At 42.9% G+C, this 23,431-nt stretch overlaps 1 protein-coding gene across 2 annotated transcripts in view; it reads left to right on the top strand.

Annotated features, from left to right (window-relative positions):
* The first annotated feature begins 4,282 nt into the window (after positions 1-4,282).
* The window catches only part of sh2d5 (SH2 domain containing 5), a 57,075-nt gene continuing 37,926 nt past the window's right edge, over positions 4,283-23,431 (top strand). For both annotated transcript variants that reach the window (XM_067970116.1, XM_067970115.1), the window contains exons 1-3: positions 4,283-4,626; positions 7,660-7,740; positions 9,616-9,690. In XM_067970116.1, the coding sequence (XP_067826217.1) occupies positions 4,570-4,626; positions 7,660-7,740; positions 9,616-9,690 (213 nt within the window). In that variant the 5' untranslated portion in view covers positions 4,283-4,569. The remainder of the gene's footprint in view (positions 4,627-7,659; positions 7,741-9,615; positions 9,691-23,431) is intronic.

The following is a 23,431-nucleotide window of genomic DNA, read 5'->3' as shown; positions in this document are numbered from 1 at the left end:
GTAACATTATTTGACTCTGCAGATCAGACCTGCACTCTCTATTTTTGGTGAATTCTGTGCATATTGGAATGAGGAATGTTAGTGTGGGTGATTAGAACATTTTTCCGCTGAGCATCGATTGTAAGTAACAAGCAGTCCCGGATTAGCTACATGATGGGATTGATGCATAGTAAACTCCCTCATTCACCACCCCAACTTTAAAAGAGTAACCCACACCTGTCATTCTTGTAGCCACTCTGAGTGATGGTCAGTGCCAGATCTCTACCAGCGTTACAACAACTTGCATTATATAGCACCTTTAATGTAGGAAAAAGTCCCAAGGTGCTTCGCAGGAATGTGATCAGAGAAATGTTGACACCACTGTGAACCTGAACCAAGTTCAATTGCCAAAACAGATTTTTTCAGTCCCTATATGCTTCAGAAGCAGAGACTTTATTCCATTAGAGTCTAGGCTGCACTCAGAATCAGGTCCCTCAGGTGTTTATTTTAGAATCAGCAGATTGGAAACTAACTGTAGTGGCGATTGTATCCCTGGGTACTGGCATTTGGCAGTAGATCAGCAACTGGGCACTGATAGTTTATTTACATTCTTGGATTTAAAGTGTCTCTTGAATCACAATACTAGAAATTTGAATGGTTTTAAAAATGACTAATTTACAAAGCTGATGGGGCTGCACTATCCCATAATTTCTAAATGTAATCAACACAGCGAAGATGTAAAAGAATTTTTAATACTAAAATATAATCGACACAGAACTAAAACCAAATAATGTCCTTACATTCTGGAGTGCTGCACTCTGTATTAGCAGGCGTAATTTCTCAGTGCAACCCCTTCTTCTTGTCAGTGAACCAAATTATACCCCTGAACTAATGTCATTGTGCAGTGACCACACGCCCCCAATCCCATTACGTGATTAAGGTCAGCAGTTAGATACTGAGAAGGAAGACATGTGCTCTGGTGAAATTCAAGTAAGAAAACTCCATAAAAGTAAGGGGCACCAAATGACACTGTAAAAGTAAGCCATGGTTTGGAATGTATCCAAGGCTTTCAAGGCTTTTGGCGACTGTAAAATGTTCAAGTTTTTCTCTTGTAGTTTGTGACATTATCTGATCTCCTCAACCATTGTGGTGTGCAACCAGCCAACAATTATTTTCCATTTAACATTAAACTTTATATCACAGCTGTACCAAACATGTGTTTAAACTTTATTGCAAGCTATTAGATATAACATTTATATCATATATGAGTGGGATGTACAAAACTTGCTGCTCATCATTTATCCCCTACTCCTGCTAGTGGAATTAATTTTCCACATGCAACAACTAAGCATTGAGTATCGAATATTTATACCGTCAACATCTTTTTCAGCTCATGAAATAGCATCCATAAAATATGATTTTCATAACTATGTTTCCATATATATGATATATCCACCAATTTGAATTTGTTTCCAAAGCATTCACATGCTGTCTACAATGTTTTGCTAAGATGTTAGCCTTGGCTCAGTTGGTGGCACTCTCATCTCAGAAGACTGTGGGTTCAAGACCCACGTCAGAACCTTGAGCACATATTTGAGGCTGACACTTTCATGCAGTACTGAGGGAGTGCTGTACTGTCAGAGGTGCCGTCATTCAGATAAGATGTTAAACTGAGGCCCTATCTGCCTGCTCAAGTGGATGTAAACAATCCTATTGCTCTATTTGAAGAGAGCAGTGGAGTTCTCCCATTTTGAGGAAGTGTCATCCTACATGGACTATGGAAAGCCCTATAATATGGTCTATCTTGACTATTAAAATACATTTTGATTTCCAAACAAAGTTCCACATAAAAGGCTACTATTTATGATTAAAGTGGTGGGGATTCAGGGTAAAACTTATGAATGGATAAGAAATTAGTTGAACACAAGAAGCAATTAGTACTAATATGGATGAGGACAAATGCTGAGTGTGTGCTTCAGAGACCAGTGTTTGGATGCCTACTGTTTTTAATTTGCATTAACCAACTTGGATTCAGACACTTAGTGCAAACTGGCTAAAGTTGCAGACGATACCAAAATAGGAGGTGTAGTTCCATTTCAGGAAACAGCTCAGGAAATATAAAATGACAAAATATGTAAATAGGGAGGTCAATTGTAGATGAAAATTAATATGGACAAGTATAAAATATGACACGTAGGAGGAAAAAATGGATGAAATACATATTCTATAAATGGTGTCGCGAGAATCAATGGTCCAATCACTGCAAAGCAAATAGAATTATGACTTATAAAAGCAAAAGAATAAAGTATAAGTTGATGGAAGTCATACTCAATCTGTACACTGATTTGGTCAGACTGCACCTGTGTCCAGTTCTGGTCACTGAGATACAAGGGAGACAATGATGCTCTGAAGGCAATTCAGAGAAGTGCCTCAAGACTGATTCCTAGCCATAAAAGAGTACGTTTTGAGGGTCAGTGGAGTGTTTGGGGGCATATAGCTGGAGCGAGGCCATGGAAAGATTTGAACATAAGAACATAAGAAACAGGAGCAGGAGTAGGCCATACGGCCCCTCGAGCCTGCTCCGCCATTCAATCAGATCATGGCTGGTCTTCAACCTCAAATCCACTTTCCTGCCCGATCCCAAATTTCTTGATTCCCCTAGAGTCCAAAAATTTATCTGTCTCAGCCTTGAATACACTCAACTACTCAGCATTCACAGCCCTCTGGAGTAGAGAATTCCAAAGATTCACAACCCTCTGAGTGAAGAAATGTCTTGTTATCTCAGTCTTAAATAAGTGACCCCTTATCCTGCGACTATGCCCTCTAGTTCTAGACTCTCCAGCCAGGGGAAACAACCTCTCAGCCTCTACCCTATCAAGCTCCGTCAGAATCTTATATGTTTCAATGAGATCCCCTCTCATTCTTCTAAAGTCCAGAGAGTATAGGCCCATTCTACTCAACCTCTACTCATAGGACAACCCTCCCATCCCAGGAATTAATCTAGTGAACCTTAGTTGCACTGCCTCTAAGGCAAGTATACCCTTCCTTAAATGAAAGTGCTGAAGTCAATTCATTGGAATACAATGAACCAATGGAGCTTGGAAAGCATAGAGACAATGGACTGCATCAACTTTTTTGGTGTCTGCACCTTATTTAAACAAAAAAAAGCAAAAAATACACACAATTAGTCAGTCAGCATCTGTAAGGAGAAAAGACAGATGAATGTTTCAGCTGTAAGACCCTTCCTCAGAATCTCCATTTTTTTTACTTACACTAGTTGTATTCCTTAGAAAAAACTCTGTTGACCTGATCTCTCCCTACCATTCCCAGGGCCACCATTTTGGATTCAGGTAAATGGAGATAGGATACAGATCAGCCATGATCTAATTGAATGGCAGAACGGGCTTGAGGGGCTGAATGGCCTACTCCTGTTATCCACAACACATTTATGGTACCACCAGAGATTGTGGTTTACTGAGAAACCAAGGTGAAGGGCCAAGGACAATAGTTCAGGACACTATAAAGGTTGAAAGAAGCAGGCGAGATTAGGTACATGCAGAGGCAGTGTTTACGAGATGCAAAGTCTGGGTTTTAAAGAATGTAAACTGTGAGGAAATCAGAGGGAAGTAGAAATATTCACAATTTTGAGGCGTTTGCAAAGAATGAGTTAGGCGAATGTGTGGCGAGTCTTGATTTCAACACAAGAATGCAGGATGGAGGAAGAGTGGGTATGAGGTATATTAGCGCTGGAGACACACGAGAGGACAACGCAGAGTAGCGGTGACCATTGTAGTATTCATTCAAAAAAAGACAAGATAGTTTGCAAAGACGAGAGAGATATAGCAACTATCAGAACACTTTCCTTGCATCCTGCTCAGGAGTGTGAAGGAGCTGGTAGAAAGTAATAATTCTTTTAAAAGTAAAAGAAATCATAAAATTGCTGAAATGCTAAGGATAAGTACTCCAGCCGTACCTCGAGTTTAAAAAAAGCTTTGGTTAGGCTGGACCGAATTCCTCTAAGGGAATTCTTTAAGGGAATCCTGGTAATGTTACCTTGTTGCTGACAGACATTTCACAGGGTGTGTGAACTGATACTTTTGTTTTTTTTATATGTGTGGAGTAACAATCCTCGGGCATTTGAAATGATCGAATCCCTTAGAACAGAAAATGAAACTTGATGTACAATGTAAGCGTTTAAAGGGGGGGTGGAGAGAGAGTGGCGGCGATGGGTGACGCCCCCTTAACCCTGCCACAACCCCCCGACTCTGTAATACCGGGTCCGCACATTGGGAGCTGTGCAAATAACACCGTCATAAAAGAGAACGATTTCCGGCACTGTACGCACGCCTTGGTGAGCACTGATGTCAAGTGAGCCCAGGCACGATGAGGGGAGGACCAGGTGAGGGTTTGCCCGTGGAACTCCACCCAGTGCTGGGCTCAGGCTGCCCGCCCTCGGCGGCTTCACAGCCCTAACTCCTCGGGAGCCCGGCGCTCCTCACCCCCACCCCGGCACCCCAAACTTGCTCCAAGTTTAGCCCGCAGTTTTTCCGCACCATCACCTACCGACTCTTTGGCCGAGTCTCTGCCGAGATGGCGAAGACCCGCTCTCCGGACAAGAAACCCAGAATCAGGACCAAGTTCGCCGAGGTATGTATAGGACACTCATATCGGATCCTACCTTAGCCTTACATGGTTCATCCGCCTTCTGCATTACATTGGTGGCGGTGCATTGGGCTATCCAGTGCGGAATGCAATAAGAAATATTGGTATGGGGGTTCTACATTTCCCATGTTTAATTTGTAATATGCTCTATTTTAGCGCAGCGGCTAGAATCTTGATAAATGTAATCTTTTATTTTAATAACTAAACCATTGTCGAAAAATAATATCCGTGTAATAGGCAAAGCCGGGAGGTGACATTCCCCTTTGGATTTGGTGTGGGGTTTGTGGATGTGGCTGTGCCCCTTCTCCCTGGGTCTGTTAGCCAGTGTTCTGGCGCATTGTGTTTTTTTTTTGCTGACTGCTTCTTTAAGTCGCGACATGTTCTGAATGTTTCATGCGATACTCTCCCTGTCTTACAACACACGCTCCCCACTGCACGTTACTCACATCCTGCGACTAAAAGGATCAGCATGAACAATTTTCCAGCACCGAGCATCCAAAAGAAAGAATGACGTGTTTGTAATGGAAAACTATGAAGTTACCAAGAAAAATAGAAATTTGTTACTGGAAACTGTCCGAAAGGCTCTTCAGCACTGATTACATTTCCACAGTTCAATGCCAGTTTACATACAATACCTTGAGGCGGGATTACAACGCAACTTACACGGGAGCCTTCCCTACACTTAATTAAAATACATTTTCAGCAGTTCCTTCACCTATGATACCAACTGTACTAGAATCGGACGGGCACTGGTGATATTTTGACTGTATCGGGAATAAATAGAATCAGAATTTTACAGCATAGAAGCAGGCCATTGAGCCCATTACATCTATGCCAGCTCTCTGGAAAGAGCTTATGCACCAAGTCTCATTCCCATGCTCTTTCCCCATAGCCTTTTAAATCTTAATTTTAAATATTTATCAACTTCCTTTTTTTTTAAAGCTGTTATGGAGTCTGCTTCCATCACTATTTCTGATGAGACAATCACTGTTGTCCAAAAAAATCTAACCTCTCCCTTTGTTCTTTTGTTGGTCTTAAATTTATGCCCTCCAGTTACCAACTCACCGCCAGTAGAAATAGTTTTCCCAATTTGCCTTATCAAAACCCCTCATCATTTTGAGTCCTCTATCAGATCTCCTCTTAATCGTCTACTGAAAGGAACCCCAGACCCCAGTTTCTCTAGTATCTCCTGGAAACTAATTAAGTTTGATTAGGTCTAAGAGAAATAGGTAGAAATTTAAGGTGTGTATTAAAATGTTCAATTCTATTCCCAAACCTTGTTACATCCCTGCCCACCTTCAAATGCCTCCTCGAAACCTACCTCCAAGTTATCTTCAGTTACCTCACTTAACTCTTCCTCCAACTCCTGCTGCACACAAAAGTGAGACCCCCCCCCCCAATACTGTTGTACATCTTTCCCTGCCCTCCTCACCAGTCTCCTCCCCTTGACCCAACCATCCTCCCCCTTTCCCAAAACTTGAAAGCTTCAGCTCTTTAAAGCTCCTGGGCCTGGGAGACTAGTAAAGATTGGGGAAAAAAGGCCAAACCCTCAGGGAGCAGCTCTTTCCAATCCTCCAAGCTCAGGAAGTTTGAAGAGCAGAAGTTGAAATCGGCTTTGTGCGTAAGCATGCAAAGAAGAAAGGAACTGCGATCCACATCAAGGGACAGCATTTGACCCATAGATTGCATCTTGGACACCCCTGTGTTATGGCGCTTGCCTTTCTTTCGAGAGATGCTGCTCAGGTTCAATTCCAAATCTGTGCTGATCTTAGCCAGAACAACAGTAGGGGTGGGTGTTACAATTGATCTCAGTGCCCCTGGGTTAAGGAAAGGAAAAATCAGCCAGGGTTCCCCCTCCTGATTGCTATGGAGTGACTCCAGTTAGAAAGTACGGATATCTGGTGAAAACAGGGTCAGGCTTGGTTGTGATGGCCTCTGTGGTCAAATAGCCTGCCAATAGTCACTGTCTGGGCTCACACATGAAAAATGGCCATTTGGGCAAAGTAATGGAGGTTGGCTGGTATCTGCGAAACTGTATCCCAACGTGAGTCCGTGCCTTCAAGAAGAAAGGAAATTTGGGAAAAAAATGTAAAACTTGGTCCTCGGTGTACTGACCAGTTATTTAACTTTCTCTCCTAGTCCACAGTATCAGTATTTCAATGGACTGAAATTACTGATGAGAGGCTCCCTGTCAATCCCCATATGAGGAAAAAACATGACCTACCTTTTACTTTACCATCTGAATATTGAAATGGACGATCAGATAAATGAAACCTGTCCCAGTGAAACAGACCAATAATTCTCCAGTATTTATGGGAACCATCACTGCAGACTATTTGCAGTGGGGAGTCTTAATTCAGCTATGAGGGAGGTGTGTAAAAATCATGGTTTTTAACTTTGACGTTCTGTGTGAAGAATAATGACTCAGTATCCTCTATTTGCTGATTCCCAAGAACTTAATCCACTGTTTGTGTACTTTATCCAAACAAAAAAATTACCCTGTGTGCTTGGCTGAAGTGCATTTAGGTGGGTTGAGATGTTCCAATTCTAGTATTGCTCTTATGAAGGGGCACTGGGGGACATGTGAGTTTTATCCAAAGAGTAATACAATGAGAAAGAAGTTTGGAGCACCAGTGCACTCTATCCATGGAATGATGGAATGTGGGGTTGCATCTGTGATTCCCAGGTGGTGAGCTCCTAATCTCAGCTGGATTGCTGAGGAAAGGTCAGAGTGGAGGTTTGGTGGTTTTTCCATAGGAGGGTGCGTGTCCCAGGCCATTCCTCAGCACGTTCCCTGAGCACTGGTTACACACCAGAATTATCAGAGGCCTGGGAGTAGGTAAATACCTGTCCTTTCAGCTAGGGAATTGTTCATGGTACACGGCAAAGCTGCACATAATCTGAAAATTGGTTACTAATCACTGGATCCAATTACTGTTTTGCTAGTAATAAATGCTGAGTGGTATTTCAAGCCTATGTTGTGAAAGCTGTGGTTTATCTTTGGAATTATTCACACAGTATGTAGGTTCCTTTACTGTGGAGGATCAAGATCTCGATGAGAAGACATGGCGGATCCATCAACAGCTTCATATTCTGAAGGTAAACATTATATGTTGTAGCTAAGATTCATCACAATGTGGGAGTGGGATTGTAGTACTACTCATTTACTGACCCATTAACAGGTGGACAATTCCTAATAATTAAACCATGACAGTAGGACAAGGGGGCATAGGTTCAAACTAGGAAAGGAAAAATTTAGGACTGATGTCCGGAACCTCTTCACGTAAAGGGTAATCAACACATAGACTTCTGGTTACGATGGTGGAGGTAAAATCCTACAAAGTCATTTAACAAACAGCTGGATGCTGTGATGGGGAGGGGGAGAAGAGACGGTAGGTACTTTATGGATGCATGATCTTGGAAGGGTTGAATAGTCTTAAATAGTGAAATATGGGAAGCTAAGGGTGAATAACACAGACGGACTTATTCCACTGCTATGAGGGGAGAACTCGGAAATCTGAAATGGGAAATTAGAAAATAAAAAGAGCTACAGAAAATGACAGACATCAAAATAGATTCAGTTGAGAAACTTACTGCTGAGAACTAAATTTGACAACACCTGGAGCTGGCAGAAGTGGCTGAATGGAAATCTAAAGAAACCACAAAACAGTAAGAGTTTCAAAGCAGAATAAGACTTGGAAAAAGTGGGGATAAAGTTGAAGCCAAGCTTAGCAGCTTCAAAGTTGTATCATAGATTTGTTCGATAAACATTGTGTTTTCTAATTTGCACTGTTTTGATTCTTTTTTCTTTAAAACTTGATATTTTGAAGGGGGGGGGGGGAAAGAATAAAATAGTAACATCAATTGACCACGACACCACAACTATGCCTTAATTTAAAAACCCCCAGTGATGGACATTAAGTGAATGCTCATAACTTGGTATCTAATATCATTCATGAAATAGACTGAAATTCTACTGGAAAATAGATCAATTACCCTTGAAAACTGAAGTAGAATTTCAGCACCAAATATTTTGAGATTCATTATCTAGAGTATTAAGTCATAAGAAAGCAACCCTGTAGGATCATGGAGACACTATTTTGCAAACAATGTGTGCCACCTGGAATCATTTTACTGGGAATCTTGGCCACAATGAAATCAGCAGATATTCAAAAAAAAGAGGCAAAATGTGTGTATTTTTCTGCAGCACAACTATGGCTCCTGTAATGATTAAACCCACAGACCACAACAAAATAGAGAAAACCCAGATTAGTTTAAAGAATACTTGGGGGTCAGCTCCAAAAGGCTGAAACCTTGAATTATCATAATATTAATCTCATCCCATGTTTAGATTGTGACATTTTTCTTTTAATCTACAAAATGGAATGAGTTTGGGTCAAATGGCTTTTCTCCTTCCACAGATCCTAATGGTATCATAAAGTAAAATAGAATCAAAAAAGGTCATTTAATTTTTTTTAGTGTCTGCTTAAAAACTGGCAAAAAGATACAAGATAAACAATTGCTTCATAATAAATTATATTTTAAAGTAGTTTAACACATTTTTAATAAAATAATGTATGATAGTAATAACTTCCACTAATCTGGGTTTCTCTATTTTGTTGTGGCCTGTGGGTTTAATCATTACAGGAGCCATAGTTGTGCTGCAGAAAAATACACACATTTTGCCTCTTTTTTTGAATATCTGCTGATTTAATAATGGCCAAAATTCCCAGTAAAATGATTCCAGGTGGCACTCATTGTTTGCAAAATAGTGTCTCCATGATCCTACACGGTTGCTTTCTTATGACTTAATACTCTAGATAATGGATCTCAAGATATTTGGTGCTGAAATTCTACTTCAGTTTTCAAGACAAATTGATCTATTTTCTAGTAGAATTTCAGTCTGTTTCATTTTTTAAAAGGCACTTGTGTTGCATCTCACTTTGTCTGACATGTGCTTTTATTTTCTTGTAGAATTTTCCTCGAAAAATGGCAGTAATACTGAAATTCTCATCACAAGGAATAAAGATGTATAATGAAAATAAAGAGGTAGAGTGCACAGAACATTCATAATACAGACTATGCCACTCATTCCCTTTGTTCATGACTTGAAAGCTTGAAGTTGAAATGACTACTTGGAGTTGAACATAAAGGAATGCTGAATGCCATGACAAGTACTTGGTATCTTACACTGTTTATGACACTCTTAATAACTTCGAACTTCTATATTCTATCCTCTTCCTCAGTCCATTTCCCTCCCCGACCCTCAATTTTCTTGTCTTCTCTTCTGAAGGCAATAACTCATGCTGGGGTATGGTTACACGTGACTATCTCATAAACAAAAAGGTTTCTCGAGAAGAAAGGTCAAAATGGTCACTTGCAGACATGGAAACTGTCTCGCAGCCATGAATGTCAACATGTATCAGAGACTGCCACTAAACATTTCAGCACATTCAAGACACATGCAAATACTACCAATCTTTGACCTTGCCTCTTTGACTATGCCTATCTATGATAGCAGAATACTTACAGCTCCAGGAATTACTTATGGCTTCCTGGCTCAGGTAAACATCCTCAACTCTAGGATCAAGTACAAGCAGCTTATGGACTGTTTCTTCTCAAATGTTGAAACTATTGGACTTAAGCCTCCACCTCCTCCTCTGCACTCCCTTACATCTTCCTCAGTCCAGCTCTGACCCATTATGACTTTATAATTTGTTCCCCTATTTCCCCTCCTCCTCCAGCTCTCACAAGATTCATATCCTCTCAGACCCATCTCTGGTTCTCCTGATCCCTTCCCCACGCAACTCCTGATCACTCAACTACCTTTCCCGGTCCAAATGTTTGCTGATATTGTTAATAGTTCCTTTTGCACAGTAACCATTCCCCCCCTCCCCTTCAAAACTGCCATTGTCATCTCTCTCTGCAAAAGGCCCACCCATTATCCTACCATCCTCCAATTTTTGGCTCATACCTAATCTCCATTTCTTCTCTCAAATCTTTGAACACATTGGTGCCACTTAGCTTTGTACTCACCTCTCCCACAATTCCCTATAGCCTAGTTTCTGCCCTGCCCACCTTGGTTGAAATCACCAATAACACTCTCTGTGACTGCGTCTGTGTACCGTTATCCCTTGGTGTCCTCTGTCTCCCACATTTGACATGATCAACCACTCCATCCTCCTCCACTGTCTGACCTCCGTTGGACTGCCCCCAATGTGTTGAATTCAGATTTCTCACTCGCATTTATAGATCTCACCACTGTCCCACTCCGTGCCCTTCAGTCTTCCAACTCTGGCCTCCCATGCATCCCACCCTTCCACCATCAGTTGCTGTGTTTTCAGGCATCTTGGCCCTACTCTCTGGAATTTCTTCCCTCTGGTACAGGAGTAAGGATGTCTTACTGCAGTTATACAGGGCCTTGGTGAGGCCACACCTGATGTATTGTGTGCAGTTTTGGTCTCCTTACGTAAGAAAGGATATACTTGCCATGGAGGGAGTGTAGCTAAGGTTCACCAGACTCATTCCTGGGATGGCAGGACTGTCGTATGAGGAGAGATTGGGTCGACTAGGCCTGTATTCACTAGAGTTTAGAAGAATGAGAGGGGATCTCATTGAAACGTATGATATTCTGACAGGGCTAGACAGACTGGATGCAGGAAGGAAGTTTTCCCTGGCTGGGGGGTCTAGAACGAGGGGTCACAGTCTCAGGATACGGGGTAGGACATTTAGGACTGAGATGAGGAGAAATTTCTTCACACAGAGGGTGGTGAACCTGTGGAATTCTCTACCACAGAAGGCTGTGGAGGCCAAGTCACTGAATATATTTAAGAAGGAGATAGATAGATTTCTAGACACAAAAGGCATCAAGGGGTATGGGGAGAGAGCGGGAATATGGTATTGAGATAGAGGATCAGCCATGATCATTTGAATGGCCGAGCAGGCTCGAGGGGCCGAATGGCCTACTCCTGTTCCTATTTTCTATGTTTCTATATTTCTGTTCTTCTGCCTTTCTACTTCTCTCACTGCCTTTAAAAGCCTCCTCAAAACCTATCTTTCTAATCACGTTTTTAATGATCTCTGCTAGCTCTTCTATTACTACTCAGCGTCACAAATTGACTTGGGTTGCTTACTTTGTTAAAGGTGCCAATTAACAATGTGTTGTTTTTGTATCTGAATATCTTCATAAAAGGCAGATAATAAGCTGAAGTCTCATACAGTGTTACTGTTAACCTATCTGGGTTATTTATGTAAAAAAAAACTTGAAGATTTCCAATTTCATTCTTCCTAGGTTGTGGAGCCAAGCCAATGCTACTGATTTTGATGATCACATTAAATTGTTCTGAGTTTAATGGACCATGTCAGTCTTAGCCAAGTTGAACTGAATATCTGCTGATTAGGTTGTCATGGTTAGCAAACCTGTCTTTCTGCAATGGGATTGCTCTAATACAAATTAGATAAGTATTGAACCTAAATTAATGTATTATATTGACTGTAACAATTGAGGTAACGATATATTGATACTTTTCTAGTCTTAAACCACAGGAATGTGATTATGTATATGTCACAAAACAAACTTCTGTGGAAGTAGCTGTTTGTGTTGTCTATGTAAATTTATAGCACATTTTCTTCTTGAATTATGCTGGTTTCCTGGCGTAACTATGGTAGGCGGGTGCAGAAAATTGGGTGGGAAGTCATTGTGCTGGCTCTTCGCAGCCCACCACTATTTTCTGCTTCAGCGAATATGACCATTGTCCCGTTTTGGGATTTTTGGTTCCTTTTTTTGCTCCACTGAAAGGATTTGGAAAAAACAGTTACATTTATGGGTTGTGTTTTAAAGTAAAGTGTATTCACAGAAGAATTTAAAAATGCACCGATGAGAGGTGGTTAAAATGCTAATAAGCGTGGCTTCACAGTTGTTTTCCTAAAGACTGTAAACCATAAGCAAATTGTTAGCCTGTCTCGGTAATCAATAAACACCTCACAACCATTGCGTTGGTAGGTCCCTGGTCCAGGGTACTTTGCAGGGACTGTCTGGCATAGGCCACTCCCTTCAAGTTGTGAAAACTGAGATATAAACACAGACAGGAACTCTCACGTACATTCAAGTTTTTAAACAGAAAGCTACGAGGGCAGGCAATCACCAAGCTTAGAAATTTAGAATGTAGTAGGGTAGTTAGAAGCTATTTTGATTAAGCCAAGCAATGTGGCCCACTGATGTGGGGAAGTCTGGAGTATTCATTATTTTATATTATCACATGAAGACAAATTGTCTGACTGAACTAAGTGAGTCTGGTCATAACTGTTGCTCTTTATGGTCATTTCCCATGAAATAAAGTGGCTTAATAATTTGTAGATGGCCTCATCTTACCAAATGCTCTCTCTGTCTGCATCTGAAAAGATTGGAGAAGCACAAGCGAAAGGCACGAACATCCAGGGGATACTGTTGTCACACCTCTGGGTTACGCATACCCCCAATCGTAAGACATTCAAACTGTTTACAGGAGCGAATAACGCCGCTGTACTTGACAGACTTTCTAATCAAGATCCAAATTCGTAACATCCACCCAAATATAGGCGCATGTATTCAATTTACGATATATTTTCCATCGTTATTGCCATAGCATTGCTGTTTGTTAGGAACACTCTATGTTCCTGGCATACAACGCTGCTATGGCAGGCAGAGGAGAGATTTAAAATTTAAATCCTCCCACCCAAGGTGGCGTAATTGATTTTAGAGTAATCGATTACACTCCTGAAGCCTTCTGCCTCAGAGATAGCTGGCCATGTTCTGCTGCTTGAAAGATTTCACATTCTTCCCCCGGCAGGATTGTTGACATAGATGGGAATCCCGCCAGGAGCTTGCCAAAAACATACCAATGAAGTTGACCACGTACAATTTGGTGGAGTCAACGGGGCATTCTTTGGGTAGAGGGAAGTCCTGTCCCGCCACACTTAAGACAGCATAGCCAACTCTGAGGAGAATCTTGCCATCCGTGTATCTGCAAGGTTAGGTTATGAATTTTTATTAGGTCCATGGGAATGATTTGTAAACGGAGCTAGGGAGAGGGGGAAGGGGAGAATGATTGGTACAGTGGGTTAGAATGCTGTCCTTTCGTTATTGAGATCTGCGTTTGAATCCCGAGCAGCCTGACGGGATAAACGTCTTCTGTGCTGAACGTTAGAGTAAATTTAATCAGTTTTGGTAATCTTATCCCAACTACTAGCAGGAGTGTGTTCACAACATAAACTACCTCACTTCAACATTAATTAGCAGTATCTCATTCAGTGGCCACAAAAATGACTGGTGTGTAAAATGGAAAATTCATACTGGTGCAAATAACAGTGTTTTTCAGAGTTTCAGAAACATTATAGTGGCAGGATAGAAGCTGCTTTATTACTTGGACTCTGTATTACTTGGACTCTGTATTACTTGGACACTATTACTTGGACTCCCTATTACTTGGACTCTATTATTGGACTCTATTACTTGGACTCCATATTACTTGGACTCCATATTACTTGGACTCTGTGTTACTTGGACTCCATATTACTTGGACTCTGTATTACTTGGACTCTGTGTTACTTAGACTCCCTATTACTTGGACTCTGTGTTACTTGGACTCTGTATTACTTGGACTCTGTCCTTGGATTCCATATTACTTGGACTCTGTATTACTTGGACTCCGTACTACTTGGACTGGTGGTGCTTAATACTGACACAGTGCCAAAAGTGGAAAAATGGTCAATTGTATCCAGCAATGGCATTCCTTCCTCCAGTTGAAGTCATAAATAAATTTGAATATCATTCATTTAATGAAATACACTAAATATGAAGTCTAGACAACCAAGTAATGCATTAATGGACCAATATGCTGCATGTCGAATGGTAGAACTGTGATTAGAATCATAGAACGGTTACAGCACGGAAGGAGGCCATTCGGCCCATCGAGTCTGTGCCGGCTTTCTGCAAGAGCATTCATTAGTCCCACTCCCCCGCCCTATCCCCGTAGCCCTGCAAATTTTTTCCCTTTAAGTACTTATCCAATTCCCTTTTGAAAGCCATGATTTAATCTGCCTCCACCAGCCCCTCAAGCAGTGCATTCCAGATCATAACCACTCGCTGTGTAAAAAAGTTATTCCTCATGTCGCCTTTGGTTCTTTTGCCAATCACCTTAAACCTATATCCTCTGGCTCTTAACCCTTCTGCCAAAGGGAACAGTTTCTCTCTATCTGCTCTGTTTAGACCGTTCATAATTTTGAATACCTCTATCAAATCTCCTCTCAACCTTTATTGCTCTAAGGAGAACAATCCCAGCTTCTCCAGTCTATCCACGTAACTGAAGTCTCTCATCCCTGGAATCATTCTAGTAAATCTTTTCTGCACCCTCTCTAAGGCCTTCACATCATTCCTGAAGTGCGATGCCCAGAACTGGACACAATACTCCAGTTGTGGCCGAACCAGTGTTTCATAACCTCCTTGCTTTAGTACTCTACACCTCTATTTATAAAGCCCAGGATCCCGTATGCTTTCTTAACTGCTGTCTCAACCTGCCCTGTAATGCGGAGTCCGAGTAATGCGGAGTCCGAGTAATGCGGAGTCCGAGTAATGCGGAGTCCGAGTAATGCGGAGTCCGAGTAATGCGGAGTCCGAGTAATTCGGAGTCCAAGTAATACAGTGCCCTTCAACGATTTATACACATATGCCCCCAGATCTCTCTGTTCCTGCACCCCTTTTAGAATTGTACCCTTTAGTTTATATTGCCTCTCCTTGTTGTTCCTACCAAAATGTATCACTTCACACTTCTCTGCATTAAATTTCACCTGCCTTGTGTCCGTCCATTCCACCAGCCCGTCTATGTCCTCTTGAAGTCTATCACTATCCTCCTCACTGTTCACTATCCTTCCAAGTTTTGTGTCAAGTCAGGACCTTTTCCAACTCTATTTTATCAATACTTTCAGGGTCACTGTTTTACTCTGGATTCCAATAAAACTCATAATACCCCATCCCGTACGCTCTACCTCCTCTCTGCAGCTCCATTCATCAATAGGTTACAATCAAGACTCAACTGCACCATCTCCTACTCACTCTGTCCCAGTGTTTCAGAACTCCCGCCTTCCCCTAAACCCCGCCCCGCCGGCCACAAACATGTCCACCCTCTAAACCCCGCCCATATCTTCCACAAACCCCACCCACAACTCCTCAAACCCCACCCCCACCGTCTGCAAACCCAGCTATTGCTCAACAACCAGACTGTAGGCTGGTGCAACTCTCTTGCTCCCGGCATAGCCAACGGTTCGAGGTAACGCCAAGTTCCCGGAGCCGGTGTGTGATAGAAAGCTCTCAGTCGTAGCTGGGACATTGGGGTCATTTGGGGGACTGTTTGGACTGAGTTTGACACAAAGGGATGTGAGAGAACCAAATGACAAGTCAGCCCGTGCCCCTCTTTTGCACCTTGTGCCAGCTGCCTCGAGTGGCACTGGCAGATGATAGGAATGTGTTACTTGCCTGGCTGTAGAGGAGTAGAAAGAATTTGCATTTATATAACGTCTTTCACGACTTCAGGACATCCCAAAGTGCTTTACAGCCAATTAAGTACTTTCGAAGTTTAGTCACTGTCGTAATGTAGGAAATGAGCCAGCCAATTTGCGCACAGCAAGGTCCCACAAACATCAATGTAATAATGACCAGACCATCTGTTTTGAGGTGTTGGTTGAGGGATAAATATTGGCCAGAACACCGGGGAGAACTCCCCTGCTCTTCTTCGAAATAGAGCCTTAGCATCTTCTACATCCATCTGAGAGGGCAGACGGGCCGTCGGTTTAACATCTCATCCGAAAGATGGCACCTCTGACAGTGCAGCACTCCCTCAGTACTGCACTGGAGTGTCAGCCTAAATTTTGTGCTCAAGTCCCTGAAGTGGGCTGCAGGTGAACCTAAAGAAGTGGCAAATAGAACCAAGGGGTTGGAACAAGAGGAATAATTTCACATTTATAGTTTCCTCTGGGCCCAATATTCCCACATGTGCTCCTGGCATGCGATGCTCTGTGAAGGGAGTGCAAAAGTAGAAAATGTACCCTCTATTCTTTCTCCTTTTTGTATTCCACTACTGTACAGAAGTCTGGGTTGTACTTTAATTCTTGTTGGTAGAGTTGTAGGGTGGTGCATTCAGACAGTGATTGCTTCAGTGCTCGTTCTGTATTTGAGTGGTAGACACGTAGAACATCAGTAGCAGTTCGGCTGCCGTGTGACTAACTGTGGACCGTTGTCCTCCCAGCATGATGGCTGTTATTAATAAAGTTTGTGTTTGTGGTATGTGTTCAAATTATATTAATTAAGCACTTCCTCCATGTGTAGATGGCTCACAGTAAGCAAAGTGAATGTGGAAAATAGCTTGTCATGGAAATGGAACTAGAGACAAACTAAGTCTTTGTGTAAATTGCAATACCATAAGAAACCACTGATTAAATGCTCCACAGGATGAGGGGACATTTCTTTCTTTCCACCCATCAAATCTGTGCTGCTGAATTTGCCTTCCCCTCCTGGAGATCATTGGCAAGTTTCCATTTTCTAGCTGGAAGAAAGTCTGAACCCCACCCTAGCACAACTCAGTTCTGCTGAACTGGCCAAGTGCAGAATTTGTTGCTGCCTGTATGCTCATTTCTGGCTGGGAAAACTCCCTTGTACTGCTGCAGACATCTGCCATTAATTTGATTCTGGTACCAGATTGATTTGCTGCAGTAAGGATACATCTTTATCTCTCTGTGGCCGTCAGTCACGCCAGCATTGGGTAAATTCACGTCTAACGTTTTGAGTTCGAAGTTACGGAAGGAGTGAAAGGAATAAAAATGAGCACTTGGCATGTTACAGTTCTCCAGTATACTTCCAACTGCTTTAAATCAAGAACTGTCACGAAACAGTTCTCAAAACAGTCTTTATAATACTGTAGTGTCACGTGGATCACGCGCAGTCAAAAGCACTCCCCATTGTAAATCATCTGAACTGCCTAGTCCCCCTTTTTTGAGGAAATGCCTTTGGAATAACCTCCTTTGTGGATTCAGTCAGCCTGCAGGAGACTGGTGGCAGATTTCTAATGTAAAAATGGGACAGTGATGCAGGGAGCTTCCATTGGGGGCACGCTCCCAGGAGCCCAGACTACTCCAAGCACTATGTAAGAGTGGCTTCGAGCTTTGCTTCCTTACCTGTGTTACCAGCTAGAATTGCTGGATGAAAGGGAAGACTCTTTTCAAAAGGGAGCTGGGAAGCAAAAAAAAAGACATAGGCATGATTCCAAGGGTTGAACGTCTCCTTTCTTTGATTAATGTTAAGGAAATGCAATCATAAGTATAGAAAATAAAATGTGAAGGGTTTTACTCACAAATGCAGCTCTCACCAGATTCTGCTTTGCTTTGGAGAAAATCAGCTTGTTACACACAAAACTATGGATGTTTGAGAGTGAGTAATACAGCTGTGATTTAATTAAGGAGTTTAGATAATATCACAAAACAGGAGTGAAGTTATACAGGCTTATGGACATAATCTGATAACACCATTATATCACAGTCCTGATTTTTAAAATCTATTTCTTAAAAATGGTTATGATGCCAAGGGTATTGGGTCTGCCCCAAGACATTTTGGCATTCCACTTATTGTTGGCTCAAATAAAAAATAACAAATCAGAATTCCAACAATGAAAAGTATTGAATACCTACCAGTAAAAAAGCAGAAAGTGAACTGATCAAATTGCCCTTTGTTTTTTCAAAAACCTTTTGTCTATCATTTTCCTTTCCCTCAATCTCAAATATCCAGGGCTCAAAATAAAAATAAACGAGGGACTCAAGCTTGAGTAGACAGCAAAATCTTCCAAGAAGAGAAAGGAGGAGAGGAGCCAATAAATACGCTTTTGAAAAACCTTTTGCAGCCAGATTTGTTTCTCGGTAACTGAAGTATGTAGTGCTGAAAATAACGTTTCCAATTTAAATAGCACATAAATTACATATTTCAAAAAGAAATTACTAAACTTACCTAGTATAGTTAACATTTTCTAATTTCAACGTAATTTAAAAGGGGTAACTAAGCTAAGGCAAGTCATGGCAGCAGACCTCGCACCCGTGATATGCCCCTCCTGCAAGATGTGGGAAGTCATGGAGACTACCAGTGTCCCTGCCGACCATGTGTGCAGGAAGTGTGTCCACCTGCAGCTACTGACCGATCGTATCTCGGAGCTGGAGCTGCGGGTGGATTCACTGTGGAGCATCCGCGATGCAGAGAAACTCGTGGATAGCACGTTTAGCGAGTTGGTCACACCGCAGGTAAAGGGTGTACAGGCAGGAAGTGAATGGGTGACCACCAGGCAGAGTAAGAGGTGCAGGCAGGTAGTGCAGGGGTCCCCTGTGGCCATCCCCCTCTCAAACAGGTATACCGTTTTAGATACTGTTGGGGGAAATAGCTCACCAGGGGAAGGTGACAGCGGCCAGGTTCATGGCACCGTGGCTGGCTCTGCTGCACAGGAGGGCAGGAAAAAGAGTGGCAGAGCTATAGTGATAGGGGACTCGATTGTAAGGGGAATAGACAGGCGTTTCTGCGGACGCAACCGAGACTCCAGGATGGTATGTTGCCTCCCTGGTGCAAGGGTCAGGGATGTCTCGGAGCGGCTGCAGGACATTCTGAAGGGGGAGGGTGAACAGCCAGTTGTCGTGGTGCATACAGGTACCAACGATATAGGTAAAAAACGGGATGAGGTCCTACAAGCTGAATTTAGGGAGTTAGGAGTTAAACTAAAAAGTAGGACCTCAAAGGTAGTAATCTCAGGATTGCCACCAGTGCCACGGGCTAGTCAGAGTAGGAATGACAGGATAGCTAGGATGAATACGTGGCTTGAGAGATGTTGCAAGAGGGAGGGATTCAAATTCCTGGGCCATTGGAACCGGTTCTGGGGGAGGTGGGACCAGTACAAATTGGACGGTCTGCATCTGGGCAGGACTGGAACCAATGTCCTAGGGGGAGTGTTTGCTAGTGCTGTTGGGGAGGGTTTAAACTAATGTGGCAGGGGGATGGGAACCGATGCAGGAAGTCAGTGGGAAGTAAAGTGGTGACAGAAACAAAAGGCAGTAAGGGAGAGTGTACAAAACATGACCAGACAGATGGTCTGAGAAAGCAGGGCAAAGACCAAGGGAAGTCTAGATTAAACTGCATTTATTTCAATGCAAGGAGTCTGATGGGCAAGGTAGATGAACTCAGGGCATGGATGGGTACATGGGACTGGGATATTATAGCTATTACTGAAACATGGCTAAGGGAGGGGCAGGACTGGCAGCTCAATGTTCCAGGGTACAGATGCTATAGGAAAGATAGAGCAGGAGGTAAGAGAGGAGGGGGAGTTGCGTTCTTGATTAGGGAGAACATCACGGCAGTAGTGAGAGGGGATATATCCGAGGGTTCGCCCACTGAGTCTATATGGGTAGAACTGAAAAATAAGAAGGGAGAGATCACTTTGATAGGATTGTACTACAGACCCCCAAATAGTCAACGGGAAATTGAGGAGCAAATATGTAAGGAGATTACAGACAGCTGAAAGAAAAATAGGGTGGTAATAGCAGGGGACTTTAACTTTCCCAACATTGACTGGGACAGCCATAGCATGAGGGGCTTGGATGGAGAGAAATTTGTTGAGTGTATTCAGGAGGAATTTCTCATTCAGTATGTGGATGGCCCGACTAGAGAGGGGGCAAAACTTGACCTCCTCTTGGGAAATAAGGAAGGGCAGGTGACAGAAGTGTTAGTGAGGGATCACTTTGGGACCAGTGATCATAATTCCATTAGTTTTAAGATAGCTATGGAGAATGATAGGTCTGGCCCAAAAGTTAAAATTCTAAATTGGGGAAAGGCCAATTTTGATGGTATTAGACAGGAACTTTCAGAAGTTGATTGGAAGAGTCTGTTGGCAGGCAAAGGGACGTCTGGTAAGTGGGGGGCTTTCAAAAGTGTGTTAACCAGGGTTCAGGGTAAGCACATTCCTTATAAAGTGAAGGGCAAGGCTGGTAGAAGTAGGGAACCTTGGATGACTCGGGGGATTGTGGCCCTAGTCAAAAAGAAGAAGGAGGCATATGACATGCATAGGCAGCTGGGATCAAGTGGATCCCTTGAAGAGTATAGAGATTGCCGGAGTAGAGTTAAGAGAGAAATCAGGAGGGCAAAAAGGGGACATGAGATTGCTTTGGCAGATAAGGCAAAGGAGAATCCAAAGAGCTTCTACAAGTACATAAAGGGCAAAAGAGTAACTAGGGAGAGAGTAGGGCCTCTTAAGGATCAACAAGGTCATCTATGTGCGGAACCACAAGAGATGGGTGAGATCCTAAATGAATATTTCACATCGGTATTTACGGTTGAGAAAGGCATGGATGTTAGGGAACTTGGGGAAATAAATAGTGATGTCTTGAGGAGTGTACATATTACAGAGAGGGAGGTGCTGGAAGTCTTAATGCGCATCAAGGTAGATAAATCTCCGGGACCTGATGAAATTATCCCAGGACGTTATGGGAGGTTAGGGAGGAAATTGCGGGTCCCCTAGCAGAGATATTTAAATCATCGACAGCTACAGGTGAGGTGCCTGAAGATTGGAGGGTAGCAAATGTTGTGCCTTTGTTTAAGAAGGGCGACAGGGAAAAGCCTGGGAACTACAGACCGGTGAGCCTGACATCTGTAGTGGGTAAGTTGTTAGAGGGTATTCTGAGAGACAGGATCTACAGGCATTTGGAGAGGCAGGGACTGATTAGGAACAGTCAGCATGGTTTTGTGAGAGGAAAATCATGTCTCACGAATTTGATTGAGTTTTTTGAAGGGGTAACCAAGAAGATAGATGAGGGCTGTGCAGTAGACGTGGTCTACATGGACTTCAGCAAAGCCTTTGACAAGGTACCGCATGGTAGGTTGTTACATAAGGTTAAATCTCACGGCATCCAAGGTGAGGTAGCCAATTGGATACAAAATTGGATTGACAGAAGACAGAGGGTGGTTGTAGAGGGTTGTTTTTCAAACTGGAGGCCTGTGACCAGTGAGGTGCCTCAGGGATCGGTGCTGGGTCCGCTGTTATTTGTTATTTATATTAATGATTTGGATGAGAATTTAGGAGGCATGGTTAGTAAGTTTGCAGCTGACACCAAGATTGGTGGCATTGTGGACAGTGAAGAAGGTTATCTAGGATTGCAATGGGATCTTGATAAATTGGGCCAGTGGGCCGATGAATGGCAGATGGAGTTTAATTTAGATAAATGTGAGGTGATGCATTTTGGTAGATCGAATCGGGCCAGGACCTACTCCGTTAATGGTAGGGCGTTGGGGAGAGTTATAGAACAAAGAGATCTAGGAGTACAGGTTCATAGCTCCTTGAAAGTGGAGTCACAGGTGGATAGGGTGGTGAAGAAGGCATTCAGCATGCTTGGTTTCATTGGTCAGAACATTGAATACAGGAGTTGGGATGTCTTGTTGAAGTTGTACAAGACATTAGTAAGGCCACACTTGGAATACTGTGTACAGTTCTGGTCACCCTATTATGGAAAGGATATTATTAAACTAGAAAGAGTGCAGAAAAGATTTACTAGGATGCTACCGGGACTTGATGGTTTGACTTATAGGGAGAGGTTGGATAGACTGAGACTTTTTTCCCTGGAGAGTAGGAGGTTTAGGGGTGATCTTATAGAAGTCTATAAAATAATGAGGGGCATAGATAAGGTAGATAGTCAAAATCTTTTCCCAAAGGTAGGGGAGTCTATAACGAGGGGGCATAGATTTAAGGTGAGAGGGGAGAGATACAAAAGGGTCCAGAGGGGCAATTTTTTCACTCAAAGGGTGGTGAGTGTCTGGAATGAGCTGCCAGAGGCAGTAGTAGAGGCGGGTACAATTTTGTCTTTTAAAAAGCATTTGGACAGTTACATGGGTAAGATGGGTATAGAGGGATATGGGCCAAGTGCAGGCAATTGGGACTAGCTTAGTGGTATAAACTGGGCGACATGGACATGGGCCTTTTTCCATGTTGTAAACTTCTATGATTCTATGATTCTATGAAAAGAATTGACTTTATGTCTTTATTGATGTCTTCAGTTAGAGTCTGTTGGTGTCCGAGAAGCCTGAGTCTATAGTTGGGGTTTAATGTTGTCAATTAGGTCGTTTTCCTTGGATTTTATTTGTGATTTGTTTGAACTTAGTTGTTTGCGCTTTTGAGACAGCCCTGATTTTAAACCTCCCCCTACTCCCGTGCCTGCCGAAAATGGGGTGGGTAAAGGGTTAAAATCGGGAACTTACCTCCACGTTTGCAATGCGCTCCTGCCCGCCTCCATATTAACTCCTGGGTTTCAGGAGGCATCAGAGGCCATAGCCTCCGGCAGCCGAGGGCCTCGTGAATATGCAAAAGTCGGGTTCTTATGACATAATTTGGACCACAATTCTATTTTTACTCAGGATCGCACAAGTTGCACACAGTGCCAGACCAGCCATTGAAACCTGCCACAGGCAGGGTCGGGGCCAGAGGAAGTCCAGGCTAGTTTTAATTTTGAATTATTTGGAGGTTTCCTTGTGGGCCAGGAGGAGCAGGAGTGGACCTCCCTTCCCTGGGCTTCCCTCCCCTGACTGCTATTTCCTCCAGAACCTCCCCCCCCAACCAAACACAACCATTCCCTTGGATTCCCAGTGGCAGTCTCCTGCTGCCTGAAGTCCCACTTCTGCTCACCAGCCTGGTGTCGATTCCTACCAGATTTGGGCGAGAATCCTTGCTGCAACATGGCAACGAGGCAC

The sequence above is a fragment of the Heptranchias perlo genome, chromosome 32, assembly GCF_035084215.1.
Source record: "Heptranchias perlo isolate sHepPer1 chromosome 32, sHepPer1.hap1, whole genome shotgun sequence".
Classification (NCBI taxonomy): domain Eukaryota; kingdom Metazoa; phylum Chordata; class Chondrichthyes; order Hexanchiformes; family Hexanchidae; genus Heptranchias; species Heptranchias perlo.
Note: the sequence above shows the minus strand (reverse complement) of the source record. Positions and strands in the feature narration are given on the sequence as shown.